Consider the following 26,735-nt stretch of genomic DNA (forward strand, 5'->3'; position numbering starts at 1 on the left):
TGCTGGCAACAGCAGGCACATATTCACTCCTGATGAGGAGAAAAATGTTGTCTCAGGTCTACCGGGTGGACCAACTGCAACGCAGCCTCAGCCCTTGATGAAGAGGAATGGTGATTTGAGCTGATTCTCAGGTCTCTCTCCATTCTCAGGGATGCCCAAGATTGGAGTCTGATCCCAGTTATTTTAATTTTTTATTTTTCTCTCGGCTAGAGCCATGAGATAAAGGGGGGGATACATTTACCACCTACATTGGCAGATGGGGCAGGCACCAGTAAACCTGGCCACATAACAGCACATAACAGCATAAACCTGGCCACATAACAGCATCGCAGGAACTCTTGCCAGCAAATGGGCAAATAAGAGTTACTTTATCTCCAAGCTTTCTGCTAAAGCTCTAAACCCTTGTCCCTCTCCACTTCTGCGTCTACCATGTGCAACTTTTTTCTCTGACTTCTGCCGGCAGTGGACAGGCTCAAATGGGTGGGCTTGGGCAGCTTCTAAGATTCTCTCCCTAAATCACCTTAACTCCACCTACTCATTTTCAACTGCCTTAAGAAACACAGACAGGTATGAAAGTGGCTAAGATCCATACAAACAAGTTTACAGTAGTAGTCAGGATGGCTCCTAAGCCAAAAAATCAGCTTATAGCCTCAGACAAGTCTTCTAAAAGAATCGGTTTACAGTCTGCCTATTGGCAGATCTTCCAAAAGCTGTCCTTAAGCCACCAATCATCAGGAAAAAAAAGATCCAGGACATGGAGTAAAATCCATCTCTTGTTCCCCAGACCTCCCCAACTAAAACTTAAGTATCTGGAGAGCAAGGCTCCTGCCCCCATGGACAAAAGAGTCATCTGTGGCATTTAAGGTGTGCTAGGGAAGAGATGAAAGCCCAAAAACAGAATTGCAAAGTGCTGGCACTCGCTGACTCCTGAAAGCTGTTGGGTCCCTGTTTAAAGTGAAAACATGCCACAGGCTAGCAAATGCCCTGCCAGGCCATCAACAGCCTTGTTAAAAGTGCCACCTAGAAAGACAACCAGTCAGCTGAATGCCCCCAGGCACCAAGATGCATGGGAACAACAAGCTAAGTCCTCCAACAGTCCTAGGCTCGGTTACAGACATGGCAGGGAACCCAGAACGCAGCAGGGAAGTGATCCATTTCTTTCCTTCTGGACACTAGAGCCATTGACTCAATCCTGGGAGTTTTGGGATGTCAATTCTCCTTTCTATTGTCGGGTACAGAGGACAGCCTTACTTACCTCACCAGATTTAATTGCACTTTCAGGTTACTTAATGAAAAAACATTTCCAACTAAGATAAGAGTTCATTGTCTTACTTCAAAGTTACTGCCTGTGTTTCTCATGTGCATACAGACAGGGCCCTGATCTTTGCCTTGTCCCCAATTCCAAAAAAAAAAAATAAATTCTCATGTACCATAAGTTTTTCTGTTCTAACTCACTGTTCAGCCAATGATACAGGACCACCACAGAACCAGAGTCCAAAGATTATCAAGTAAGAAACTGTAACAACTAAAAGGTACTTACACCCCCTGACCCAATGTAGGGCTGGGTTTGTGGACAGGTATTGTTTAAATCTGGTTTTATCATGGAATATTTTGTTTACTCCATCTATGGTGATTGAGAGTTTTGCTGGGTATAATAGCCTGGGTTGGCATCGTGGTCTCTTAGTGTCTGCATAACATTTGTCCATGACCTTCTAGCTTTCATAGTCTCTATTGAGAAGTCTGGTGTTATTCTGATGGGTTTGCCTTTATATGTTACTTAGTCTTTTTCCTTCGCGGCTCTTAATATTTTTTCTTTGTTCTGTATGGTTAGTGTTTTGATTATTATGTGGTGAGGGGACTGTTTTTTTGGATCCAGCTTATTTGGTGTTCTGTAAGCTTCTTGTATCTTCATAGGTATTTCTTTCTTTAGGTTAGGAAAGTTTTCTTCTATGATTTTGTTGAATATGTTTTCTGTGCCTTTGAGTTGGTATTCTTCTATCCCTATTATTCTTACATTTGGTCTTTTTGTGGTGTCCCAAATTTCTTGGATGTTTTGTGTTACGACTTTTTTGTCTTTAGTGTTTTCTTTGACTGATTCATCTATTTTCTCTATTGTGTCTTCATTGTCTGAGATTCTCTGTTCCATCTCTTGCATTCGGTTGGTTATGCTTGTTTCTGTAGTTCCTGTTCATTTAGTCAGGATTTCTATTTCCAGCATTCCCTTAGTTTGTGTTTTCTTTATTGTCTTAATTTCATTTTTCAAATCTTGGGTTGTTTCTTTCATCTGTTTAATTACTTTTTCTTGGCTTTCTTTGATTTCTTCCAGTTTTTTTGGTTGTTTTTTTCTTTAAGGGAATTTTTAAATTTCCTCTCTAAGGGAATTTTTTTACTTCCTCTTTAATGGAGATTTTCATTTCCACTTTAAGGGAATTTTTATTTCTTCTTTAATGGAGTTTTTCATTTACTCTTTAAGGGAATTATTTATTTCCTCTTTAAGGTAATTTTTTTTATTTCCTTTTTAAAGGGAGTTTTTCATTTCCTCTTTAAGGGGCCTCTATCATCGTCTTAAAGTCATTTTTAGGGTTGATTTCTTCTGTTTCTTCTGCCTTGGTATGTTTAGGTCTTGTAGGTGTAGAATCACTAGGTTCTGATGGTGTCACAAAGGTCTTCATGTTGTTGCCTGTGTTTTTGCACTGGTGTCTACTCATCTCTTCCTCTGTTTGATGCAGGCAGTGTCTGTGTCTGAAGGTGCCTCTCTTGTTCTAATTGTTAGTCTTGGTTCACTAGGATTTCTTTGTGAAATTGGTGCTCTTGGGCTCTGTTTCTATGGGATCAGCTTAGTCAAATCAGTGTTAGTGGGTTCTGTCTCTGGGAGCAGATATTCCTGGTTGGTGTAGGGTGTGCTTATGGTTTCAGTGATTATTAGGTTCATAGGGGTTAGTTTTTTTTGTTGGTTTTTGGTTTTTTTTGGGGGGAGGGAGTAGGGAAAGGTAGCTGTCTGGTCGCTGGGACTCCAATGGGTAAGGCCTAGGAGTTAGAGACCTGATCTGCCTGTCTGGAGATTGGAGCTTACCTGTTCTCAGTCAGTAAAGTATATATTTATGATTCTGGTGATCTGGTTTGGTGGCTGGGCAGTGCCTTCTTTTGTGTTCTCAGGTCACATTTTGCTCATTTGTCAACTTCTGAGCTGTTCTTGTTTCCTCAGGCTGCAAACTGTAGGTTTCTCTTATTTGTTGTTTTTTGAGACATGGTCTCATTATACAGACCTGATTTACCTAGAATTTGCTATGTAGATCAGCTGGTCTCAAACACATGGAAATCTGCCTGTCTCTGCCTCCTGAGAGCTGGGATTAAAGACATGTGCCACCAGCTGGGCGGTGGTGGTGCACGCCTTTAATCCCAGCACTTGGAAGGCAGAGCCAGGCAGATCTCTGTGAGTTTGAGGCCAGCCTGGTCTACAAAGCAAGATCCAGGACAGGCACCAAAACTGCACAGAGAAACCCTGTCTTGGAAAAACAAAAACAAAACAACAAAACAAACAAAAACAAAAACAAAAGACATGTGCTACCATGCCTGGCCTGGTCATTAATTTGTCAACTAACTGGTTAATGAATTTCAGTGCTGGGGATAAAACCCAGGACCCTATGTGTAATAGGATAATGTTGTACTATATTGAACTACATTGCTGCTCATTAAAAAAACAAAATAAAACTTTTTTAATTGTGTAAGTCCATCCACTTTAGAAGTTTATTCTTTTTTTTTTTTTTAAGTGTGTGTGTATGTTTGTGTGTATTGTTAGGAATTGAATCCAGGGTCTTATGCTGCCTGACCTATACCTTCAACCTATTTACTAATTTTACTAACAGTAGCGTCATCATTCTGCTTTTTGGGCAATGTTTCATAAGTGTTTTTTGCTTCATATGAGCTCTTACCTGATTTTAGTTGAAATTTTTAAAGATTTATTTACTTATTATGTATACAGTGTTTTGCTTGCACACCAGAAGAGGGCACCAGATCTCATTAGAGATGGTTGTGAGCCACCATGTGATTCCAAGGAATTGAATTTAGGACCACCAGAAGAGCAGCCAGTGCTCTTAACTAATGAGCCATCTCTCCAGCTCCTTTTTTTTTTTTTTTTTAAGACAGTTTCTCACTATGTAGCTCCGGCTGCTCTGGAACTCACTATGTAGATCAAGCTGGCCTTGAATTCACAGAGATCTATCTGCCAGCCTCTCCCACCCTAGTGCTGGGATTAAAGGCAGGCACTACCATGCCCGGCTTAGTTTGAACTTTTATTAGTAGTAATGGTTGCTGAATTGTATAAGATGCTATATTTTTATTTATGGGTTTTTTGAGATAGGGTTTCTCTGTTGTAGTTTTGGTGCCTGTCCTGGATCTCACTCTGTAGACCAGGCTGGCCTCGAACTCACAGAGATCTGCCTGGCTCTGCCCCTCAAGTGCTAGGAACTAAATGTGTGCACCACCACTGCCTGGCATCTTGCTAGATCTTATAACTTAATTTAACCTGTTTATCTTCACCTGTATTTTGTCTCAGGGCTTTTTACCTTTCTTTCATTCTATATATCCTACTCTCTGTCTGTCTGGCAGCTGCCTGGATGGCTGGCCCTGGCATCTCTCTCTCTTTCTCCCTCATTGTCTCTCCCTTCACTTCTCTTCCTCCTCCTACTTATTTTCTCTGCTGCCAGCCCCACTTATCCCTCTACTGCCTAGCTATTGACCAATCAGCTTTTTAGTAAACCAATCAGGTGCTTTAGGCAGGCAGAGTAAAATAGCAATGCATCTTTACATAATTAAAAAAATGCAGCATAAACAAAAGTAACACACCTTTACATAATGAAAATAATATTTCACAACATAACAAATGTAACATCTTTACATAGTTAAAGTAATAGTCCACATTTCCTCCTTTTTGTCTAAATAAAAGGGAAGAGTTTTAACTTTAACATAGTAAAGATATATATAATGAGAACAATTATCAAGTAAGAATTATATTTACAATATCTAGTTCATTTGCATTTGGAAAATTCAGAGAAAATACTCTGTTATTTGTCCTATCTTGGTGAATCCTAAGTTTTGTACCTAATTTATCTTCTATCATAACTAAGGAAAACTGTAGTTATAACTATCTAGTCTTCAACTCCATCAAAGACTCCAGAAGGATATAATATTACCTGAGTAAACAGAAAACACAGAGCAAGCAACTTCCAAAACCATAGAAATGACAGAGACATCTGGCTGCCTGGACACTCCAAGTTTCCTTTGCAACACTGAGGCACCCATCTTCAACCTACATGCCTAGAATATCTTGCAGACTTTCTAAAAAGAAGCACTGTTGAAGGACTGTCCTGCCTTGTCTTGGCAGAGTTTGGCAGTCACTTTTCTTTGTGTCCTGCATGTCCAGTTTGGACAATATACCATTGTAAGTTTATTTATTTATTTTTACTCTTTGATCTTTGGGGTCTGCCACCCAGCTCCCAAATAAATACATGGAGACTTATTCTTTCTTATGAAGAAGAAGGAAAAAAAATACCCTCTTAGTCAAGAGTAGTTTGCCTTATCTAGGCCCTTCAATTGGAATGATGGTCTCTTCTTTTTGGGATCCCCTGTCTCAGGAAAAAAAATACTGGGTTCACATAAGTAAAGTCTCTGAAAAGGCACCTGAGCTGCTTTTAGCTGCAGCTGACAGCCTGGATGGGTCAGGGCAGGGGGGGTGCAGTTCCTAATGGATGCACCAGAGAATAATGGGTTCAGCTCATTCTGTTGAGTGTGGATATTGTAATTCACTCACAGTAAATCTCAGTTGGTGGTATTTAGCTCTGTGAGGTCAGTGTGTGAAATGACATGGTGTGGTGGTTTGGGTGAGAATGGCCCCCAGAGGCACATATATTTGAATGTTTGGTTCCCAATTGAGGTGTGGTCTTGTTGAAGGAGGTATGTCACTGGGGGTGGGCTTTGAGAGTTCCACACCAGTCCAAGCTCTGGTTCTGTAGGCAACTTTCAGATCAGTGTGAGCTTTCAGCTACTGCTCAAGTGCTATACCAGCCTGATGCCATGCTCCCCACCAAGATGATCATGGACTAGCCCTCTGAAAATGTAAGCAAGCCTCAGTTAAATGCTTTACTCTATGAGTTGCCTTCGTTATGATGTAACTAAGACACATGGATGGTGTTGTTTTAGGGTTTCTTTCTTCTGTCTCTGTGGACTCATTGAACTTTACAACTTACTAGAGGCTTGCAGAATCTTCTACACTCTTCAGCTCTTCAGCTTTGGAAGTAGGGGCTAAGGTCCTGGGTGAACATGTCAGCGAATGAGAAATCACCCCAGAGATTTCTTGCCTTGATTTCAGAAGAACCCAGCAGATCAGTTGAGTAAGAAGTGTCCCCCCCCCCATTTGTCCTTTGGTTTTTTGGTTTTTCAAGACAGGGTTTCTCTGTGTAGCTTTGGAGGCTGTCCTAGATCTCACTCTATAGACCAGGCTGGCCTCAAACTCACAGAGATCCACCTGGCTCTGCCTCCCGAGTGCTGGGATTACAGGCGTGCGCCACCACTGCCTAGCCTTGTTTATATATATATGATCTTTGTTGACAGATAATTCACATAGTATACAATTTTCCTGTTTGCACAATTTGATAGACTTTAGTCCAGCATCCTCATAGGCCCATGACACCATCACCACTTCCTGTTTTAGAACATCACTGTCTTCAATTTCTTTCTTTCCTTTTTTTTTGAATGCTGAATGCTGGTTTATTGACAGAGGGGGGAGGTCTTAAATACAGGTTTACAGCACAATGGGAGAACCCTGGAAGGCAGAAGTTCGCTTCCAATGTTTTACAATCTTGCATCTAAGCTGTTAACACTCAATATGCAAGATACACAGACAAGGAACTTCCCTTAAAGGTTCAGGAGGGTAGAATCTTGCAGGGAATTAGCATAGGGAGGATATCAAGGTCAAGGTCAGCAAGCAAGGCAGCAGTTACCCAAAACGGGGGGCCAGGGACCTACAGGTCCCCCCTTTTACTAAAAAATGAGCTTCTGACTTAGGTTGTGTAAGACATCAAGAGGTCACCTTACCCGTCATGGAGACACCTGTCCAGGCCACACAGGTACTCTGTCTTAGGTTGGTGAGTGCCCCCCTGATGACCTTGTTTTTTAAATTTTATTCTTTTTCTTCTTTTTCAGTGCTGGGGGTGAAGCCCAGGACTGTAGGCAGGTTTCAGAAATGCTCTCCAACCCTGCTGCATTCTTGGGCTTGTTTCTTTAGCTGTTTTTTGTTTTGTTTTGTTTTTTGAGATAGGGTTTCTCTGTGTAACAGTCCTGGCTGTCCTGAAACTTGCTCTATAGGCCAGGCTGGCTTCGAACTCACAAAGATCCACCTGCTTCTGCCTTCCAAGTGCTGTGATTAAAGGTGTATGCCACCACCACCTGGCTTGTTTTATTTTTAAGTAGAGCTCTGTTGTGGGATATTTGTATACTATGTAAAGATGTATTGCTGTGATTGGCGTAATAAAAAGCTGAATGGGCAATAGCTAGGAAGAAGGTATAAGCAGGACTTCCAGGCAGAGAGAGAGAGAACTCTGGGAAGAAGAAAGGTAGAGTTGCCAGACAGACACAGAGGAAGCAGGTTGGGAAGTATGGAGATGAGGTAATGAGCCATGAGGAAGAACAGAGATTAAAAAATATGGGTTAAGTTATAAGAACTAGTTAGGAACAGACTAAGCCAAGGGCGAGCTTTTATAATTAATAATAAGTCTCCATGTCATTATTTGCAGGCTGGCAGTCCCAACAAAAAAGTACCACTATATTTATCACTCCAACATGGGGCATGACCACACAGACAGAGAAGTCATGCCAGCAGGCACCATTGCAGCCACCACCTGGGCCTCTCTGTGAGCACTCAACAACAGTTGGTTGCCACTCACAGGGACTCAGGAAAGTGGGCTCAGCAACTTCCCAGAACTTCAGTGTTAAATGTGGCTTCTGCTGGTACCCACTGGCATGAGACTAGGGTCCTAGAGAACTGAGGGGAGTGAAGCCAGCCATCAGAGGTGCACAGTGGAAGCCCTAGATGCTACCTAACAGTTTAATATTTGTCTCATGTGGTCAGAAAATGTGTCAGGCACTTACTAATGCCAGGTCCAGACACAGAAATCTTCTAAAAAGGTACAGTGTACTTAAAAAAGGTGCTTAGGTGCTGCAGAAAGAAAAGAAAATGGTTATAAACATTTATAAAAAATAAATAGCTTAAAAATAAAAAAGTAAAATCTTTAAAGAGAGAGTAAAGTAATATATGTAAAAAAAGCCACATAAGGATGGGAAATACCATAACATAGGGCATGTGGATCATATATAGTGCTTTGTTAACTTTAAATATTTTAATTGCTAATAAGCAAAAATGACAGCTTGGATTGTGGAGACATTGGATTGTGAAAAGAGCTGCTAAATTAAACCAGCCTGTATATTTTGGGGATGTTTTAACTTTAAAATGGAAGTCAGAAAATATGTTGTGTTGGGGGAGAGATTTTACTTTTGTTTTCACAGGAAACAAAAAGCTATGGATTTCTTCAAAGTTAATAAAGATCCAATTTGATTGGGAGAGACCTTCTGAGGATCTTGGCTGCATACATGAGGGAGGAAGGCAGAAAAGACTAAAGGACAGGTGACATGTATGCTGAGCTCTGCATGGGAATAGCTCTGAGACTGGATGAGACATGATAAATCTTGTTAGCTACAGAGTCCTCATGACTTATTATTACATGCCACCCTTTCAAATGGCATTGATAGGGTTGGGGATTTAGCTCAGTGGTAGAGCGCTTGCCTAGCAAGTGCAGGGCCCTGGGTTCAATCCTCGCTCAAAAAGAAAAAACAAACCCCAAAAAACAAAAAAAGAAAAATAAACAAAAAATGGCATTGATAGAGAGATTACAGTTTGTTTTTGTAGTTGAAATGGACTTATAAAGTTGACAGATGCCTTTTACCTGCTCAAACATAGAACAAAACATCATCTTTAGCTGACTTGTGCACACTGCTCATTCTATACTTGTGTTAATACAGATATATATGTTACCTTTAAAAGTTTGTGTGTTTTTAGAAAAAGAAATTACCAAACACCAATAAAGACAAATATCCCAGGTGACCCAGCCCCTTAGAATGCCTCTGTTGAAGTTTCCTCAAAATTCTGCATCTAGAACATCGAAGCTGCTAGCTGGGAGAGTTCAGCCTCACAGACTACTCTAGCTAGGACTTCAGATAAGCCCTGTACTTTTTCATTACACAGGGACTGGACAACAAATGTTACATCTAGTTTTCCCAGGACTTGACCATTATCTCAATTTTCTCAGGGTTCCCTAAAGATGCCAATGCCCCCAGGCAACAGGAAGTAATTTAAAGAACATGATACCCACATTCCTAAGAGGTGGGGTAGGTGGTTTGTGGTGATATTGTGTTCTCCAATATATTGTGCACCCTAATAAATTTATCTGGGGTCAGAGGACAGAACAGCCACTGCCCTGGCCAGCAGGGTTTCAATGGGGGCGACCCACCTGTGGGAGTGAATGAAAGGAACAGGGGACATGAGAGATGACAACAAGACAGGATTCTGATCAAGCTTCACATTTTATTTTCCTCAGCAAGGCTTATATAGCACAGGAGGGGAGGGGGCAGGAAGAAGGGAAGGGGGAAGAGATGTGGGAGACGTGCAGATCGTGCAACTGCAGGATGTTGGCTAAGGTCACTGGTCAGGGCCCATTTGTTCTGTTGCTAGGCTACCTGACCATGGAATGCTCTTTATGTTTAGTTGTCATGGCACCTGACTGTGTAATGTTCTCTTATCTTTGGGAGCCTCTGGTTAGTAAACAGGTGTTACTGCTCTGGGAAAGGGCAGTGGGCGTATGACTTGTTCTCTGGCCTAGCTAGTACTTTTCCATAGTTCATGTTTGGTTCCTGACATCATGGTCCCTGACAAGCCACTAGGTAGAAGACATAGAGGCCAGAAAATGGTGGCACACACACCTTTAATCCTATCACTTGGGAGGCAGAGATCCATCCAGATCTCTGTGAGTTTAAAGCCACACTAGAAACAGCCAGGCATGGTGATTCATGCCTTTAATCCCAGGAAGTAGGGGCAGAAAGCAAAAAGGTATATAAGGCATGAAAACCAGGAACTAGACTGGTTAAGCTTTTAGGCTTTTGAGCAGCAGGAGCAGCTGAGATTCATTCTGGGTGAAGACTCAGAGGCTTCTAGTCTGAGGAAACAGAATCAAGATCAGCTGAGGAATTGGCAAGGTGACATGGCTGTGGCTTGTTCTGCTTCTCTGATCTTCCAGCTTTTACCCCAATAACTGGCTCTGGGTTTGTTTTTATTAATATGACCATTTAAGATTTTTTTTTTTGTCGAGTCAGGGTTTCTCTGTGTAGTTTTGGGCCTTTCCTGGAATTCACTTTGTAGACCAGGCTGGCCTCAGACTCACAGAGATCAGCCTGCCTCTGCCTCCCGAGTGCTGGGATTACAGGTGTGCACCACCACCACCCGGCTTAAGATTCTTGCTACAGTGGTTTTGGTCATTCTGTGGGTTATGGATGTTTGTCATCATTTAGTGGGGTTGGTTGTAAATTGTTACTGGTCATGGTAATAGAGTAAACTAAGCAAGGAAGGATAGATTCCTATTTTTTCTTTTTGAGACAGGGTTTCTCTGTGTAGCTTTGGAGCCTGTCCTGGAACTCATTCTGTAGAACAGGTTGGCCTCAAACTCACAGAGATCCACCTGGATCTGCCTCCCAAATGCTGGGATTAAAGGTGTGCACCACTTCCCCTAATGGGGAGGTTAGATTCAATGATATCTTTCAGAAAAAAAATGGGGATATAGAAATTATAGAATTAAAGGGTAGATTATTGAATCTACTTTTAAACTAAAAAAAGCAACTATTAATCTGAAATATTTTATATTGGTATGGATTTTTGTGTATTTATGCAAATTTAAGGATGTTAGAACATACTCTATATACGTTTCTACTCTTGTTTAAGGTATCGTACCTATACAGCTCATTTAAAAATGTGATGTAAAGTTCTAGTCTTTGGAAGCTATTTAGGGTAATAAACACAGGTTAGTAGTTAGTCATATATAACAATCAAACTTATAGTTATGTTAGGCATGCTTTCAAGGTCAAACATATATTTTACATAGATCTTCAAACCTACAGAATATAGCATTTAAGATGTTTTTTTTTTAAAATTATTGATTATGTATACAGAAGAGGGCACCAGATCTCATTACATTGTAAGCCACCATGTGGTTGCTGGGAATTGAACTCAGGACCTCTGGAAGAGCAGTCAGTGCTCTTAACCTCTGAGCCATCTCTCCAGCCCCTTAAGATGTTTTAATAACACAAGGCTTTTCATGACAATGAGACACTGCTCCTGGCAGCACCAATTTACTTCAAAAAATGGATGATGGACATTGAAGAAATTCCATATGGAGTTTGCTTTCTTTGTGATAAAGTTAGTCACTGGGCAAGAAACCGCCCTTGCCTTGACTGCTGACAGTATGCTGTCCAAATTCAACAAGCAAGACACAAAAGAAGGCAACTGCCAAAGACAAGGTAGGACAGTCCTTCAAAATTCCTGCTTCATAGAAAAGTCTGTCAGATATGTGATGCCTTTAGGTCGAAGATGGATGTCCCAATGTTGCAGAGGAAACTTGAGTGACTGCCTAGGAAGCCAACTGTTTCTGTCATTTCTTACAATTTTTGGAAGTCATTTATTTGCATTTCCTGTTTACTTGGGTAATATTATATCCTTCTCAGGTCTCTGATGGTGTTGAAGATGAGATAGTTATAGTTACAGCTTTCCTTGTTAACCAAATTCAGAAAAAAAAAACTCACAAGAGATGTAAAGTGTATAAGACTGAGAGACATGCTAGGTGGTGGTGGCGCACGCCTTTAAGCCCAGCATGCAAATCTGTGAGTTCAAGGCCAGCCTGGGCTACAGAGTGAGTTCCAAGGAAGGCGTCAAAGTACACAGAAAAACCCTGTCTCAACAAAAACAAACAAAAACAAAACAGATTGAGAGACATAAAAGCTTAAGTTGTTTTAAGAAAATATTATAATGTCTAAAAGGATATTTTAAGGCTGGTAATATAATATATGATAGAATGTGAATTAGATACAAAACTTGAGACTCATCAAGATAGGATAGATAATGGAGCATTTTCTCTGAATTTGTCAAATGCAAATGGACTGGACATTGTGAATGTAATTCTTACCTGATAATTGTTCTTACTGTATATAGTTTTACTATGTTAGAGTTAAAACCTTTCCTTTTTATTTAGACAAAAAGGGGAAATGTTGTGGGATATTCATACACTGTGTGAAAATGTGTTGCTGTTATTGGTGTAATAAAAAGCTGAACAGCCAATAGCTAGGCAGGAGTTATGGAAGGGACTTTCAGGCAGAGAGAGAACTCTGGGAAAAAGAAACTTGGAGTTGCCAGCAGACACAGAGAGGAAACAGGAAGTGCAAGATGAAAGAGAGATAACACCATGCAACAGAATGAAGATTAATATAAATGGGTTAATGTAAGTTGTAAGAGTTAGTTGAGACAAGCCTAAGCTAAGGGCCACCCTTTCATAATTAACAATAAGTTTCTGGGTCATTATTTGTGGGCTGGCGGTCCAAAGATAATCCAACAAAAAAAAAGCTTGCTATAGAGCTCAGCATAGATTTATTAAAGAAAAGTGAAAAAGAACTCCCAAGGGTGGGAGGGGCTACAATGAAGAATACTCTGTTTGGGGTCTTTGAGACAGGATCTTGCTATGTAGCCTTGGCTGTCCTTGAACTCCTGGCATTCCTTTTGCCTCAGTCTCCAACGTGCTGGAATCATAAGTGTGTGCTACCATATCTGGGTATGTGTTTCTTTCGAAGTAATTATAGATTCAGTTGTAGTGTGTGGTTTACTCAGTTTCCCCTATTAGTAATCCTGTGAAACCTTTGTAGATCATTGGATTCTGACATACAAAACATTTCCATGGCCACAAGGATCTCTCCTTTTTTTCCTATGCTGGGGGAAGGAATCTATGTGAAGTCTATGCAAATACTCTATTACTGAACTGCACCCGTGTCTCTTATTTTATCTTTAAAAGCCAAGACTGGGGTTGGGGATTTAGCTCAGTGGTAGAGCGCTTGCCTAGCAAGCACAAGGCCCTGGGTTCAGTCCTCAGCTCCGGAAAAAAAAAGCTAAGACCACTGGGTGGTGGTGGTGTACACCTATAATCAATCCTAGCTCTCAGGAGACAGAGGCAGGCAGATCTCCATGAGTTTGAGGCCATCCTGGTCTTCACCTCGAGTTCCAGGACAGCCACAATGGGTCCACAGAGAAACTTTGTCTTGAGAAACTAAAAAAAGAAAAAAAAAAGCGTGTATATATGTATGTATATGTGTGTGTGTATGTGTTTATTTATTTATTTTTTAAAAGCCAAGACTACTTCCTTTCTGTCTCTTAATTCCTGACAATTTGTTCTCTAATACAGTACAGATGCATTATTTCAAAAATGTTATATAATCAGACCATGCATTATGTGCTTTTGGGGGATTCACTCTTTTCACTCTGAATAATTCTCTATAACTTCATACAGATTGCTGTATGTGACACAATAGATTGTTCATTCTTATTCTAAGTAGTATTCCATGGTGTGGATAGAACACATTGTAGCTATTCATTGGTTAAATAACATCTTACTTGTTTCTATTGTTCACTGCAAGGGAATAGTATACTACTTGAGCTAGAGTACCGAGGAGACATAAAAGGAATATACCTATCATTTGCATTAAAGTGGGTGGAACTGAAGGACATTATGTTAAATAATATAGTCTCTTACATGTGGATGTTATAAAGGTTAATTGGAATGTACAATAGTGATTAATAGAGGCTGGTAAAGGTGGAAAGAAGAGTATATACAATGGAAGATAACATAGCCAGCACCCAAACACAATTAGATGGTAATCTTTCTTTAAAATTTTTTTGCAGTTCTCAAACTTAATATTTAGCTGAGGACAACTTTGAACTTCTAATTTTCTTGCCTCTGCCTCCTGAGGATTACAGATATGTTAGGATTACAGATATGCATCACCACATCTGGTTTTATGGAGCACTGGGGATAGAATCCATGGCTTTGTACATTTAAACAAGCCACATCCTAGACACATAGCATACTTTTCTTGTCATACTACAGTGTATGTAGTTTGATGAATTCACCTTCTGTGTTCAAACCTTCCTGTCTTGTGATCTAACTCCATAGTCCCCAGGGTATTAGTATTGTTTTGAGATAGGGTCTTTATGTAGTTGAGACTGGCCTTGAACTCCTGATTGTTTTGCTTCTACCTTACAAGTGGTGGAATTATAGGTGTGGGAGACCATACTCAACGTTTTCTTTGAGTCTGTATAGTACAAGTACTAGAATTATGTAGTTCAGGCTGGCCTCAAGCTCATATTCTTTCTTCATATATTATATATACACATATGTGACTTATATTACACTGTGGGAGAGCAAACCTTGGACCTTCTACATTCTAGGCAAGCATCTTAGCATTGAACTATATCCTCAGTCCTTTTCAGTTTCTCTCTCTCTCTCTCTCTCTCTCTCTCTCTCTCTCTCTCTCTCTCTCTCTCTCTCCAAGACAGGGTTTCTCTGTTGTAGTTTTGGTGCCTGTCCTGGATCTCGCTCTGTAGACCAGGCTGGCCTCGAACTCACAGAGATCCGCCTGGCTCTGCCTCCTGAGTGCTGGGATTAAAGGTGTGTGCCACCACTGCCTGTCCTCTTTTTCTTTTTTTGAATCTGAGTCTTGCTATACTGCCCAAGCTGGCCTGGAACTTACTATGTATATCCCACACTGGCCTCAAACTCACAATCCTTCTGCCTGTGCTTCTTGAGTTCTAGGATTATAGGAGTGTGCCACCATACTTGGAAGCTTACTTTATATACCTAACATTTTTAGTGTGTGTTTATGTGTGTTGCCATGGTAAATATGTAGACGTCAAGAGGACAAACTATGAGAATTGGTTCTCTCCTTCTTCTGTGTGGGTTCCGGGAATGAATTCAGTTCATTAGGTTTAGTGGCAAAGGATCTTACCCACTGAGCAATCTTGCCAACTTTTTTTTTTGTGCTGAGGATCGGACCCAGGGCCTTTTGCTTGCTAGGCAAGTGCTCTACCACTGAGCTAAATCCCCAACCCCAACCTTTTTTATACATACATACATACATACATACATACATACATACATACATACACACATACAGTGTGTGTGTGTGATGTATGTGTGTGTGTGTGTGTGTGTATGTGTTTTGTTTTCTTTAAGAGAAGGTTTCCTGTAGCCCAGGCTTACCTGAAACCTGCTATGTAGCTAAGAATGGCACTGATCTTCCCATATCCTCCTCCTAAGTACTAGGTGCTACTGTCAGTCTAATAATTAGTAAGTTAACATGGTTCCAGAGTTTTTCAGGGTTCCTCTCTATAGTACACTATCAAGTAAGACATGGACCAAGGTATCCAGCATGGCTCTTTCCATTCAGCTCCCAATGGGGCTGCACTGAGAAGATTAGTACCTATGTGTTCTCCCTAATGTGCCCTTGCTCTGATCACTATAGACTGTCATTACAGGGATCTGTGTCATTTGAGGATGTGGCTGTGGATTTCACCCAACAAGAGTGGCACAGACTGGACTCTACCCAGAGGAACATGCACACAGATGTGATGCTGGAGACCTACAGTCACTTGGCATCTGTGGGTGAGAATGAGTGTGTCTGGGTAACCCCTGGGAGCATATGGCTACTGTCATATATGCCACCACTGCAGTTTAGTGATATATTAGTTTTAGATTTAAGAGTTACAGCTAAATGATTAGTTTAGGGCTCCAGGAAGAATGTGTTCTCATGTCCCCAAAATGTAAGGTTTAAATGGGCCCCTTCCTTATGCAGCTCATGAAAGATGTACCTTCCTCCTCCATCAGATGGCCTAAAGCTCAAACTTCTTGGCCCATGTCCTGTGCCATTTCCCATTAACAGGCCTCTGTGTGGCCAAACCAGACATGATCTTTAAGTTGGAGAGGGGAGAAGAACTGTGGATATTAGAAGAGGAATCTTCAGGCCGTGATTACTCAGGTGAGTGAGCAAGAACCAGAAACACCAAACACATGGGAAGCTAGACCCTAAGAATTTAAGTCAAAGGGCATCCTTATGTAATATTTTTCAGGAATCATTTTAGAGCCTTGGGCTCTTTGAAATAAGGACAGAAAGTTTACATGCTTCAGTAAATTAAATTACTAAACTAAATTATCTACCCCAATATTATGCTCACATCTCAGTACTAGTGTATTTTGATGTTTATAATGTTATCTGTTGCACTTACTGATCTCTGCCTCATGTTAGAAATTTATTCTTCCAATTCTTCATTGCTGTTGATGTCTTCTGATGTCAGGCATCTGTTCATATATTCACTTAATTATCTACCAAACTTAAAGGACTGTCGAATGTGTGCTGGTCACATTCTAGGTACTAGGATCCAGCAGTGAATAAATAATCTCTGTTTTCTTGGAGCTTGCAATCTAGTGAGGGAAGTCAACCAGAAACAAACAAATATGTAGTGTTTTGGAGTTTTGGATGATGAAAAGGAAAGCAATCCAAATTAAGAAAGACAGTCATTGATGTGCACTTTTAGGGACTATATCCAGGGAAAGGTTTTTGGTGAGGTCAACATTATTGTACAAATGTCAGTGAAGTGAGAGACAGAGCTATGTAGATTTGGTGTGTTCTGGGCAGAGAGTTGTGAATGTTGATCCTTACCTGAGAAATGTATCCTGGGACTAGTGAAGAGGTCTGTGAATTGTCAAGGGGGCAAATTGGAGGTGGATTTCTTTTTTCTTTCCTTTTCTTTTTGTCCTGAAACTTGTGATCCTCCTGCTTCAGTCTCCCAATTAATGAGATTACTAGTTTGAATTACTGTGTCTAGCTGCAAGTTATAGCATTATAAGACTATGTTAAGTATTTATATTATGGCAGGGGAAGCCATTGGGGGATTTTATATGAATGAATGACACACGTCTTGTTTTTAAAGGACCTCTGTCTTTGCTATGTGGCAACAGTTCAATTGGGGGTAATGCCCTTGTGCTGGAGAACAACATTTTTCAGTATCAGAGTATTCAAACTTTGAATCAAAATGTTGATTATAACAGATGTGAGGAAGACTTCCATGAAGAAACAGGTTTTGTTCAACATAAAAGGATTCATACCAGAGATAAAAACTTTGAATGTCATGAATGTGGAAAAGTATACTGCAGAAAATCTAACCTTGTTGAACATCTGAGAACACATACAGGGGAGAGGCCCTATGAGTGTGGTGAATGTACAAAGACTTTCAGTGCAAGGTCATACCTCATTGCTCATCAGAAAACTCACATGGGAGGAAAGCCCTTTGAATGTCATGAATGTAGAAAATATTTTGGCAGGAACTCATAACTCATTCTACATTGCAGAACACACACAGGAGAAAGGCCCTATGAATGTACTGAACGTGGGAAAACCTTTTCTGAGAAGGCAACCCTCACAATCCACCAGAGAACCCACACTGGTGAGAGGCCTTATAAATGCAATGAATGTGGTAAGACATTTCATGTCAAGATATCTCTCACCCAGCACCTGAGAACTCACACGGGGGAGAAACCCTATGAATGTGGGGACTGTGGGAAAAACTTCTGAGCAAAGAAATCCCTAAACCAACATCAAAGAATTCACACAGGTGAGAAACCCTATGAGTGTGGAGAATATGGGAAATTGTTCCGAATGAAAATGACTCTAAATAATCATCAAAGAACCCACACAGGTGAAAAACCCTATCATTGTAATGAATGTGGGAAAGCCTTCAGGGTACACTCATCTCTGGGAATCCATCAGAGAATCCATACCGGAGAGAAGCCCTATGAATGTAATGAATGTGGAAATGCTTTCTATGTGAAAGCTCGTCTCATTGAGCATCAGCATATTCATTCAGGAGAGAAACCCTATGAATGTAGTGACTGTGGGAAGATCTTTAGCATGAAGAAATCCCTTCGTCAACACAAGAGGACTCACACTGGTGAGAAGCCTTATGAATGTAGTGAGTGTGGAAATGCTTTTTATGTGAAAGTGCGCCTCATTGAGCATGAGAGAATTCACACAGGAGAGAGGCCTTTTGAATGTCAGGAATGTGGAAAGGGCTTCTGTCGGAAAGCCCACCTCATAGAACACCAGAGAACTCATTTGGGCCGATCCTTGCTTTGTGCACTGGAGAAAGCTTCTCCTTGAAGAGTCCCTCACTCCCAACACTGGATCAAGCACCTAGGGGCATCTAATCAAGTAGAACATGCAAAGCACATTTGCCACTGTGTGGTACTTAGACTGGTATAAAAATGTGTCTGATCCCTTTAGGGAATAGCTCATTATTGCTTGCTTTTTAATTTTTTTGGGGGGGACACTTTGTAGCCCAGGCTGGCCTTGAACTTTTGCCGTAGTCTTCTGAGTGCTTTGACAACAGGTGGGCAAAATAGTCTGTCTGGCTTTTTTCATTTGTATTTCTCAATTTAGTGATGAAGTTGAACATATTCTGTGATGATTAGCCATTTGAATATATTTTTTAAATCTGTTCTGATTGCTCATATCCTTTGTTCACTGTTTCCTAATGAGAACTTTATCTTTTACTCTCTGGTTTAAATGTTGGCGGTGGTATTATTGTTTAGCATGTAAGCATATAAAGCCCTCATTCATGTGTTAAAATATCTTCTCTCAGATCACTCAGCTCATTTTTCAATTTTGTTAACTCTTTTCTTGCACTAAAGGTTTATGTTTAAGCTATTGTCTGTTTTAAGGTGGTAATATTTATGTATACTTCCTCAAACATTTTAAATTTGAATCTACTGTGAGACTTTTTTGATATAGTATGGACCCTGCAATGTATAATACTATATTGTCTTGTTAGTTTTTTACAGAAATGGTGTCACGGTGCTGAAGAGGTTGCTCAGTGGTTAGAGTCCAGCTCTTCCAGAAATAGTGTCACATTGTAGTTAAATTCTTAGCAGTTGGCTTGTTTTCAATTGATGTTACCTTCCTAAGATCTGTCCCTGTTGGTAACTTTAGGTCTTGTGCCAGTTTTTAAGCTACTCTGTTCTTACTGTAAGTCCACCCTTCTAGAGTGTGCTTTGTTACTCTGAAACATATTCTGCCTTGTCAGCTGCTACCTGGTGGAACTTGGCTAATAAGATTCTCGATACAGCCAGGCTGTGGTGGCACATGCCTTTAATGCCAGCACTCAGGAGGCATAAGGCAGGTAGATCTCTGAGTTTGAGGCCATATTATCTTCATTATATCTCAATCTAGATCTGTCCGTTTCAGCATCCCCAGACCTTGTGAGGCTTGTTACATCCCAGCTTGCTGCTGTTGAATCCTATAGGGACAGGACTCTTTATGAGTGGTTACTTGTGAAGCCTTAGTAGCTACCTCATGGTTTAAATTTGGATTTTCTTCAAAGGAAGTAATCTGATTAATTAAAATTTGGTGGGTTTTTTTTTTTTTTTTGTCTTTTTGTTTTTGAAGAAAGGGTTTCTCTGTGTAGCTTTGTGCCTTTCCTGGAACTCACTTTGTAGCCCAGAGTGGCCTTGAACTCAGAGATCTGCCTGGCTCTGCCTCCCAAGTGCTGGGATTAAAGGTGTGTGCTGCCGCCGCTGCCACCACCACCCAGCTTAAAATTTGTTTTAAATTTTATATATATCAGTGTTTTGCTTGCATGTGTGTCTGTGCATCACATGAGTGCATGCTACTTACAGTCGGAAGAAGGCATCACATCCCCTGGGACTGGAGTTACAGACAGTTGTGAGCTACTATGTAAGTGCAAGGGATTGAATTTGGGTCCTCTGGAAGAGCAACTAGTACTCTTAAGCACTGAGACATCTCTCTAACCCCTGATTTGGTCCATTTTAGAGATATATGTTCATTTTTCCAGGCTCTAGGATTTATTCTAACTCCTGCCACAATTGGTTTGACTTTTTAAAAAAAATAATCACAATGCTTGGGTTAAAAACCAATTTGTAACCAGTATCAGCCAAAATCAGAAAATCCCTAGGAGAGACTAGGGTACCAGACTGTACTACAACCCTAGCTCTGTTGTTTCCTTAACCCTCTAGGGTCTCTAACCCAAATCAGTCTAACCAGTCCTTGGTACTAGCTACCCAATGTAGGAGTGGCTCCTCCTGGGAAGAGAGGGGATAGGTATAGCAAGTGCCAGAAAACTTGGCTCAAGGTCAACCCCGTCCCTGTCAGTCAGCTGTACTCCAGCCCACGCCCAGGTCCTCCAGCTCAGTTCCAAGGCATACCACTTACTTGGGAGGTGGGACAGTACATCTCTTCAGGATGTAAGCCAGGTTGGTGGGTGCCTTGGCATGACAGTCCCACAGAGGGGCAACCGCACCCCTCCAATCTCCACTGATAACCTAAGGCAGAGACTACCTTCTCATCTCACCCTACTCCTAGCAAAGGGAGAGAGGCACAAGATTAGAGGTTTTCCTCAGAGCCCCAAACCATAAGTACAGAATAAATAATTTAAAAGTGGCAAGGGAGGGAACAGGGCAGGCTTTAGAGGCGGGAGCGCTGTGAGGAACCAAAGCTGGTCAAGGTGAAGGGGTGGCAAGCAGCAGCTGGGAACTCAGGCTGCCCCAGCAGGGCAGGGCTAGGGGACAGGATGGGGGGGGGAGAACACGGAGCCACCCCAGGAGGGTGAGGCTGGGCCCCTTCCTGGGCCAGGGAGTCAGGTAAGAAACATTTCAAATAAAGCAGCACCGCCCCTCTCACAGCCCTGGGGCAGGGAGGGCAGGGAGGGCAGGGGCCACTCTGATACACCCCTCTTCCTACCCTCCCCTTCCCATTCCTTGAAGCTGTAGAGGCTGGAGGCCCTTTCCTGACACCCAACAACAAAAGAACAGCTCCTGCAGCCAAGGAGGCTCTTGGGGACTGAGGGGAAGGGCTGCCCCTGTGAGGCAGTTCTGGACACCCACCTCAGCAGACAGCACTCTGCCTGCCGACCCTGGGGACTGGGGACATCTGATAGGACTCTGCACACAGACAGGACACACCAGCCCTGCCCCTCAGCTCCAAGCACCGGACCATTCACATTGCTGAAGGCAGCCAGGGGAGGCCCCCTCTGGCCTCTGCTTCCAAACAAAAGCCACCCGTAGCCACAATGCCCCTCAGCAAGGCATAGTCCAGTTCCTGGGGTGGGGACAGGCAGTGTCCTGACACAGTACCCAGGTCAGGCCCCTGGCCTCACTGGACATCCAGTAACTCACTCAATAAACGGAAAAAACCTCCCCATCAAACTTATGTCCAAGGCATAATATGTCCAGGTCTGAGTTCTGCATGCTGAGGGGTCATACTTCATTGCAGAGGACCCTGACACCTCCCAGAGGCACATAACTGGATCCTTTGCCTGCCTGGCCTACCAAGCTTCCCAAACTCAACCCCCCTGCAGCCGTCCATATGCCAGGCTCTGCTGCCTGGGTGAGGGTTAGGAGAGAGGGCTCTCTCAGTGTGGTAGTTTGAATGTAATTGGCCCCCATAGTCTCATAGGGAATGGCATATTAGGAGGTGTGGCTTTGTTGGAGTGGGTGTGGCCTTGTTGGAGAAAGTGTGTCACTGGGGGTCAAGCTTTGAGGTTTCCTATGCTCAGGATAGTGTCTCAGTCAACTTCCTGTTGCCTGCAAGATATAAGTCTCTAAGATACTACTACAGCACCACATCTGCCTGCATGCTGCCATGCTCCTCATTATGATGATAATGGACTGAACCCCTGAATGGTAAGCAAGCCACTCAAATTAAATACTTTCCATTATAAGAGTTTCTGTAGTCATAGTGTCATTTCACAGCAATAGAAACCCTAAGACACTCAGCCAAAGATCCACTGCATTGTGAGTAGGCTCCGCAGCTCTTCTGGCCCCAGGGTCTCGTAGGTGATCCAGGTTGAGTTGCTGTACTTAAAAGGATCAGAGTTGCTAAGTTCCCCTGAAGGAGAAAAAGAAGGGGGAAGGGTGTTTGATGCAGAAGTACAGAGAACACAGTTTTGTGTTTTAAAGACTTGATCTTTGAAGGGAATTAGAGTTTTTGTCTGATCTTCTCTCCTTGGCTTTCTTATCTGAGTTATAGGACCAGCCATTGCCATTGATGTTATCATTGTCTTCTTGGTCACTCTCAGACGTGTTCATATTGTTGCTATTGGCAATCTGACGGTTGGCATTTTGGTTGCTGTCATGACCAGTTTGTGAGATGGGGGAGGGGGGCAAAGCGGGAAGCAGCAATACTGTGGCTGCAATTGGGGCAAACACAAACACACTCCTTGCTCTTTCACTGCTTGAAAACCTGTCCAAAATGTCTAAGCTAGGCTGGTCCATGATCTCAAAATCCTTCATGCTCTCAGGAACCATATCATCCAGAAAGAAGTAGCCACATTTGACAGCCCGGTGTACCTCAAAGCAGAATCCCAAACAAGACTCCTCAACCAGGTCTGCATATTATCTCCTGAGCCTCTAGTTTGTAGTTATCTGGGACAGACAAAGACAGTTTCTTAGTTTTCATTTGTAAACTCTTCTAGAGACGGCCTCTGACTGCTCACATCACAGCCAACTGCAACAGAGCACAGCCTGCTGCAACAGGGCTCACACAGGGGGCCAAGCTGGGGCTCAAGAATGAGTCCTCTGGTGGCAGCGGTGGCTGTGGCTGCTGCTCTGCAGCCCCATGTCTGTAAGTCCATCCTCGCCTCTCTCTCAGGGCCCAAGGGGTGGGGGTTGGGCTACCACCCCTCACTTCCCACCTTGCTGCCTAACTGGGCGGCCATGGCTCCTTTACTTACTTTCTCATTCCATCGCCATCTCCTCCTCACCTCACCCTGATTCCTATATCTATATGTTCATTAAGGCTCTTGTGTTTGCTACTCCATTCTACAGGTATGCTAGCTAACAGGTGAAGGTTGTTGCTGCATGAAGTTTGTTCTCAGGTTTTATGATTTTGAGCTAGTGTATTCCCAGTCCTCTCCTATGTTATGAGGTGTTCCTTGTCCCTGGTTGTAATCTGTCATTCTCTTCCTGATTATAACTGACCTTGCCACATGGATTCTACCCCAAGGATCATTACAATTTCCTGGATCTTCAGGATGGGATGGTCCCAGGCAATCATCATTACATTGTTTGTGCTACCAGTCATGATAGTATCTGCAGAGTTATATCTCTAAATGTTTTAATGCTGTTTGCCCATGTGACTGTCCTGAGTAATTTAATTTTTGTATGGTTTTGCTGAGAAATGTGGTGTCTGTGGGCCACATGGCAACCTTCAGCTTTCCTGGTTGGCTACTGGTCTCATATTTTTGACCTGTTGAGTTGCCCCATGGTGTTTGTACCCTACATGTCATGCCACTGCTATTTGTCCACAGTGATTTCAGTATAGCAGATAGGCTCCGAGTATGCTGGTCTCCAGTTACCTAAGTCCCTCCCCATTAACCATAGAGACAGTGTCATTGGCTTTTTTAGGCCCCAGTAGAATCTATGTAGCTACATCAGTTTCCATTATGGTTGCTGCTGATCCTCCATTAGCAAACTGTACAGTTGGGGTTCTGTGTTTAAATTATTATATTTATTTATTTATTTAGTGTGCACTTATGTGCATGTGCCAGAACATTTGTGGAGGTCAAAGGACAATTTTGGGGAATCAGATCTCCTGCCACCTGGATCCTGGGGATTGAGCATAGGTTGTCAAGGTAAAGCATTTTCATCCACTGAGCCATCTTTTTTGCCCTGCCTTTTTTAAAAAAAAATTTAGTTTCATATAGCCCATGCTGGGCCTGAACTTACTGTATAGTTGAGGTCCTCCTTCCTTTACTTCCTGAATTCTGGAATTACAGATGTGTGCCACCACACCTTGAAACTGTAGGGTGTTTTCAACATCCCAAAGGCCCCCACAATGTGTTATATTTATTTACTGTGTTGGGGAGTGTAAGCCACAACACACATGGGATGTTTGGGGACAACGAGCTTGTTCTCTCTTCCCAGGGATTGAACTCAGGCTTGGCAATAAGCACCTTTATCTTATGAGCCATATTGTTGCTGGCTTCCCAACTTTCTTTTTTGAGATAGGGTCTCCTGTTGCCTAGGCTGGCCTCAGACTTGCTGAGGACAACCTTGAACTTCTGTTTTTCATGCCTCTACCCCATTATTACTGGGATTACAGGCATGTGCCACCACACCCAGTTTTCATGTGGTTCTGTAGATCAAACTCAGGACTTTGTGCACACTCAGCTAGCACTCTACCAGCTGAGCTTTACCACCATGCTCAAAGCAGGGATTTTGACCTCTACAAGCTCCTAACCCAGTAGCAGGGTCGACATTAGCCTCACCTTGCTGATCACCTAATAGCCATGAATTATAGGGTCTTTAACTCTTTTTTTTAAAAAAAGATTTATTTATGTATTATGTATACAATGTTTTTTCTGCATGTATCCCTGCCCAGCAGAAGAGGGCGCCAGATCTCATTATAGATGATTGTGACCCACCATGTGGTTGCTGGGAATTGAACTCAGGACCTCTGGAAGAGCAATCAGTGCTCTTAACCTCTGAGCCATCTCTCCAGCCCCGGGTCTTTAACTCTTATAAGCCAAATCACAAATGCAGTAGTGCCCTAGCACTGAGCATGCTCTGTACTTTACAATCTACCACTGCCTATTAGGCTCAACATATCAACTCATATTTCTTAATTAAAATATCTGTCTCATGTTTCTTTCCTTCTTTCTTTTTTCTTTTTCTTCCTTCTTTCCTCCCTCCCTCCCTTCTTTCCTTCCTCCCTCCCTCCCTCCCTCCCTCCCTTCCTTCCTTCCTTCCTTTCTTCCTTTTTGGTTTTTTGAGACAGGGTTACTCTGTAGCTCTGTAGCCCTAGCTGTCTATAGACCATGTTGCCCCTGCCTCCTGAGTGCTGAAATTAAAGTGGAATTAAAGGCGTGTGCCACCACCTCCCTGTTTCCTTCCTTTCTCCCCCCACCTTTCTCTTTGAGACAGGGTTTCTCTGTGTAGCCTTGTCTGTTCGGGACCTAGCAAGGTATACCAGGCTGGCCTTAACTCAGAGATCAGCCTGCCTCTGCTTCCCAAGTACTGGGATTAAAGGCAAGCACCACCACCGCCCAACTTTCATGTTTCTTAATTAAAACATCTTCCATTGTATATTAGTGTTTCTGCTATGTATGCTAAACTTATATATAGGTACAGTGTTTGATCTTCATGAAAACTTAGCTCAGTGTCTACCTACTCCACATTAACCTTTAATCTTCCTTTGCTGGTTAGCTATTAGCTACTACTAAATATAGTTTGTCTTAGGACTGAGGAGATAGCTCCATTGGTAAAATGCTTGCCTCAAAAGCATGAGGAGGACCTGAGTTTGATCCCTAACACTCATATAAAAGACCAGCATGGTGGTATATACTTGTAATATTAATGCTGGGGATGTGGGGACAGGTGGATTACTGGGGCTCCCTGTCCAGCAATCCCCGTTTCTCAGTAAGAAACCTTATTTCAAAAACAAGGTAGGGATCAGCTAAATGGCTCAGTGGGTAAAGATGCTTGCTGCTGAGCCAGACAATCTGAGTTTGGTTCCCTAAGACCCATGTTGTAGGAGAGAACCAACTCATGCAAATTGTACTCTGAACTCCATAGATGCACCATGGCACAGGCGCACTGATTAACAAGCAACACACACACACACACACACACACACACACACACACACACACACACACAAACACATACACACACAAATGTAATAATTTTTTTTAAATTGGGGACTGACATCACAGAGCTTTTCTCCAATGACTGATGGAAGCAGATGCAGAGATCTACAACCAAACTCCAGGAGTCCAGTCAAAGAGAGAGAAGAGGGGTTCTATGGGCAAGTGCATCAGGATCATGATGGGGAAGCCTGCAGAGACAACCAAACCAAACTAGTAGGAACTCATGAAAGTTGGATCAATGGCTGTGGAGCCTGCATGGGACTGGACTAGGCCTTACGCATGGAGAGACAGTTGTGTAGCTTGATCTGTTTGGAGGGCCCCCTGGTGGTAAGATCAGAATCCATCTGTGGTGCATGAGTGTGCTTTTTAGAGCCCATTACCTATGATGGGATGCCTCGATGCAGCCTTGAGGCAGGGGGAAGGGCTTGGACTTGCCTCTACTGGATGTGCCTCCCCATGGGAGGCCCTTGCCTTCTTGTGGGGGGGAGTGGTGGGTGGGATGAGAGGAGGAGCGTGAGGGGGTGGGAGGAGGGAAGAGGGGGATCTTTGATTTGGTGTGTAAAATGAATGAAAAAAAATTTTTCTTAATAAAAAAATTGAGGACTGACATCAGAGGTTGACCTCTGGCCTCCATACACATGCTCACCTAAACACATGCTGCACACATACACATAAAACAGCTCCTTTACCCATCTATCATTGCATATGCTGATGTTTACTTGTCCTCTAGAGCAGTGTACTAACCTCAGGAGCCCCAGCCTTCATTAGACCTCACCAAGGTAAAAACAAAACAATAACAACAACAACTCATCATGGTTTCAAATGATGTCACACTAGCCACCTCAGCATGATGCCTTTGACCCTCATGAGTCCTCATAGAGATGTC

The 26,735-nt window shown here is 42.4% G+C and overlaps 1 protein-coding gene and 1 pseudogene across 1 annotated transcript; one reads left to right on the plus strand and one right to left on the minus strand.

The window, feature by feature from the left end:
- Positions 1-6,318: 6,318 nt before the first annotated feature.
- Positions 6,319-18,348, plus strand: Znf157 (zinc finger protein 157). Its single transcript, XM_036174597.1, is given in 4 exon segments — positions 6,319-6,396; positions 15,671-15,797; positions 16,075-16,170; positions 17,123-18,348. Coding segments are annotated over 4 exon segments (1,527 nt in total).
- Positions 18,349-21,973: 3,625 nt separating this feature from the next.
- LOC118573994 lies at positions 21,974-22,659 on the minus strand (annotated as a pseudogene).
- Positions 22,660-26,735: the final 4,076 nt, after the last annotated feature.

The sequence above is a fragment of the Onychomys torridus genome, chromosome X, assembly GCF_903995425.1.
Source record: "Onychomys torridus chromosome X, mOncTor1.1, whole genome shotgun sequence".
NCBI classification, from domain to species: Eukaryota; Metazoa; Chordata; class Mammalia; order Rodentia; family Cricetidae; genus Onychomys; species Onychomys torridus.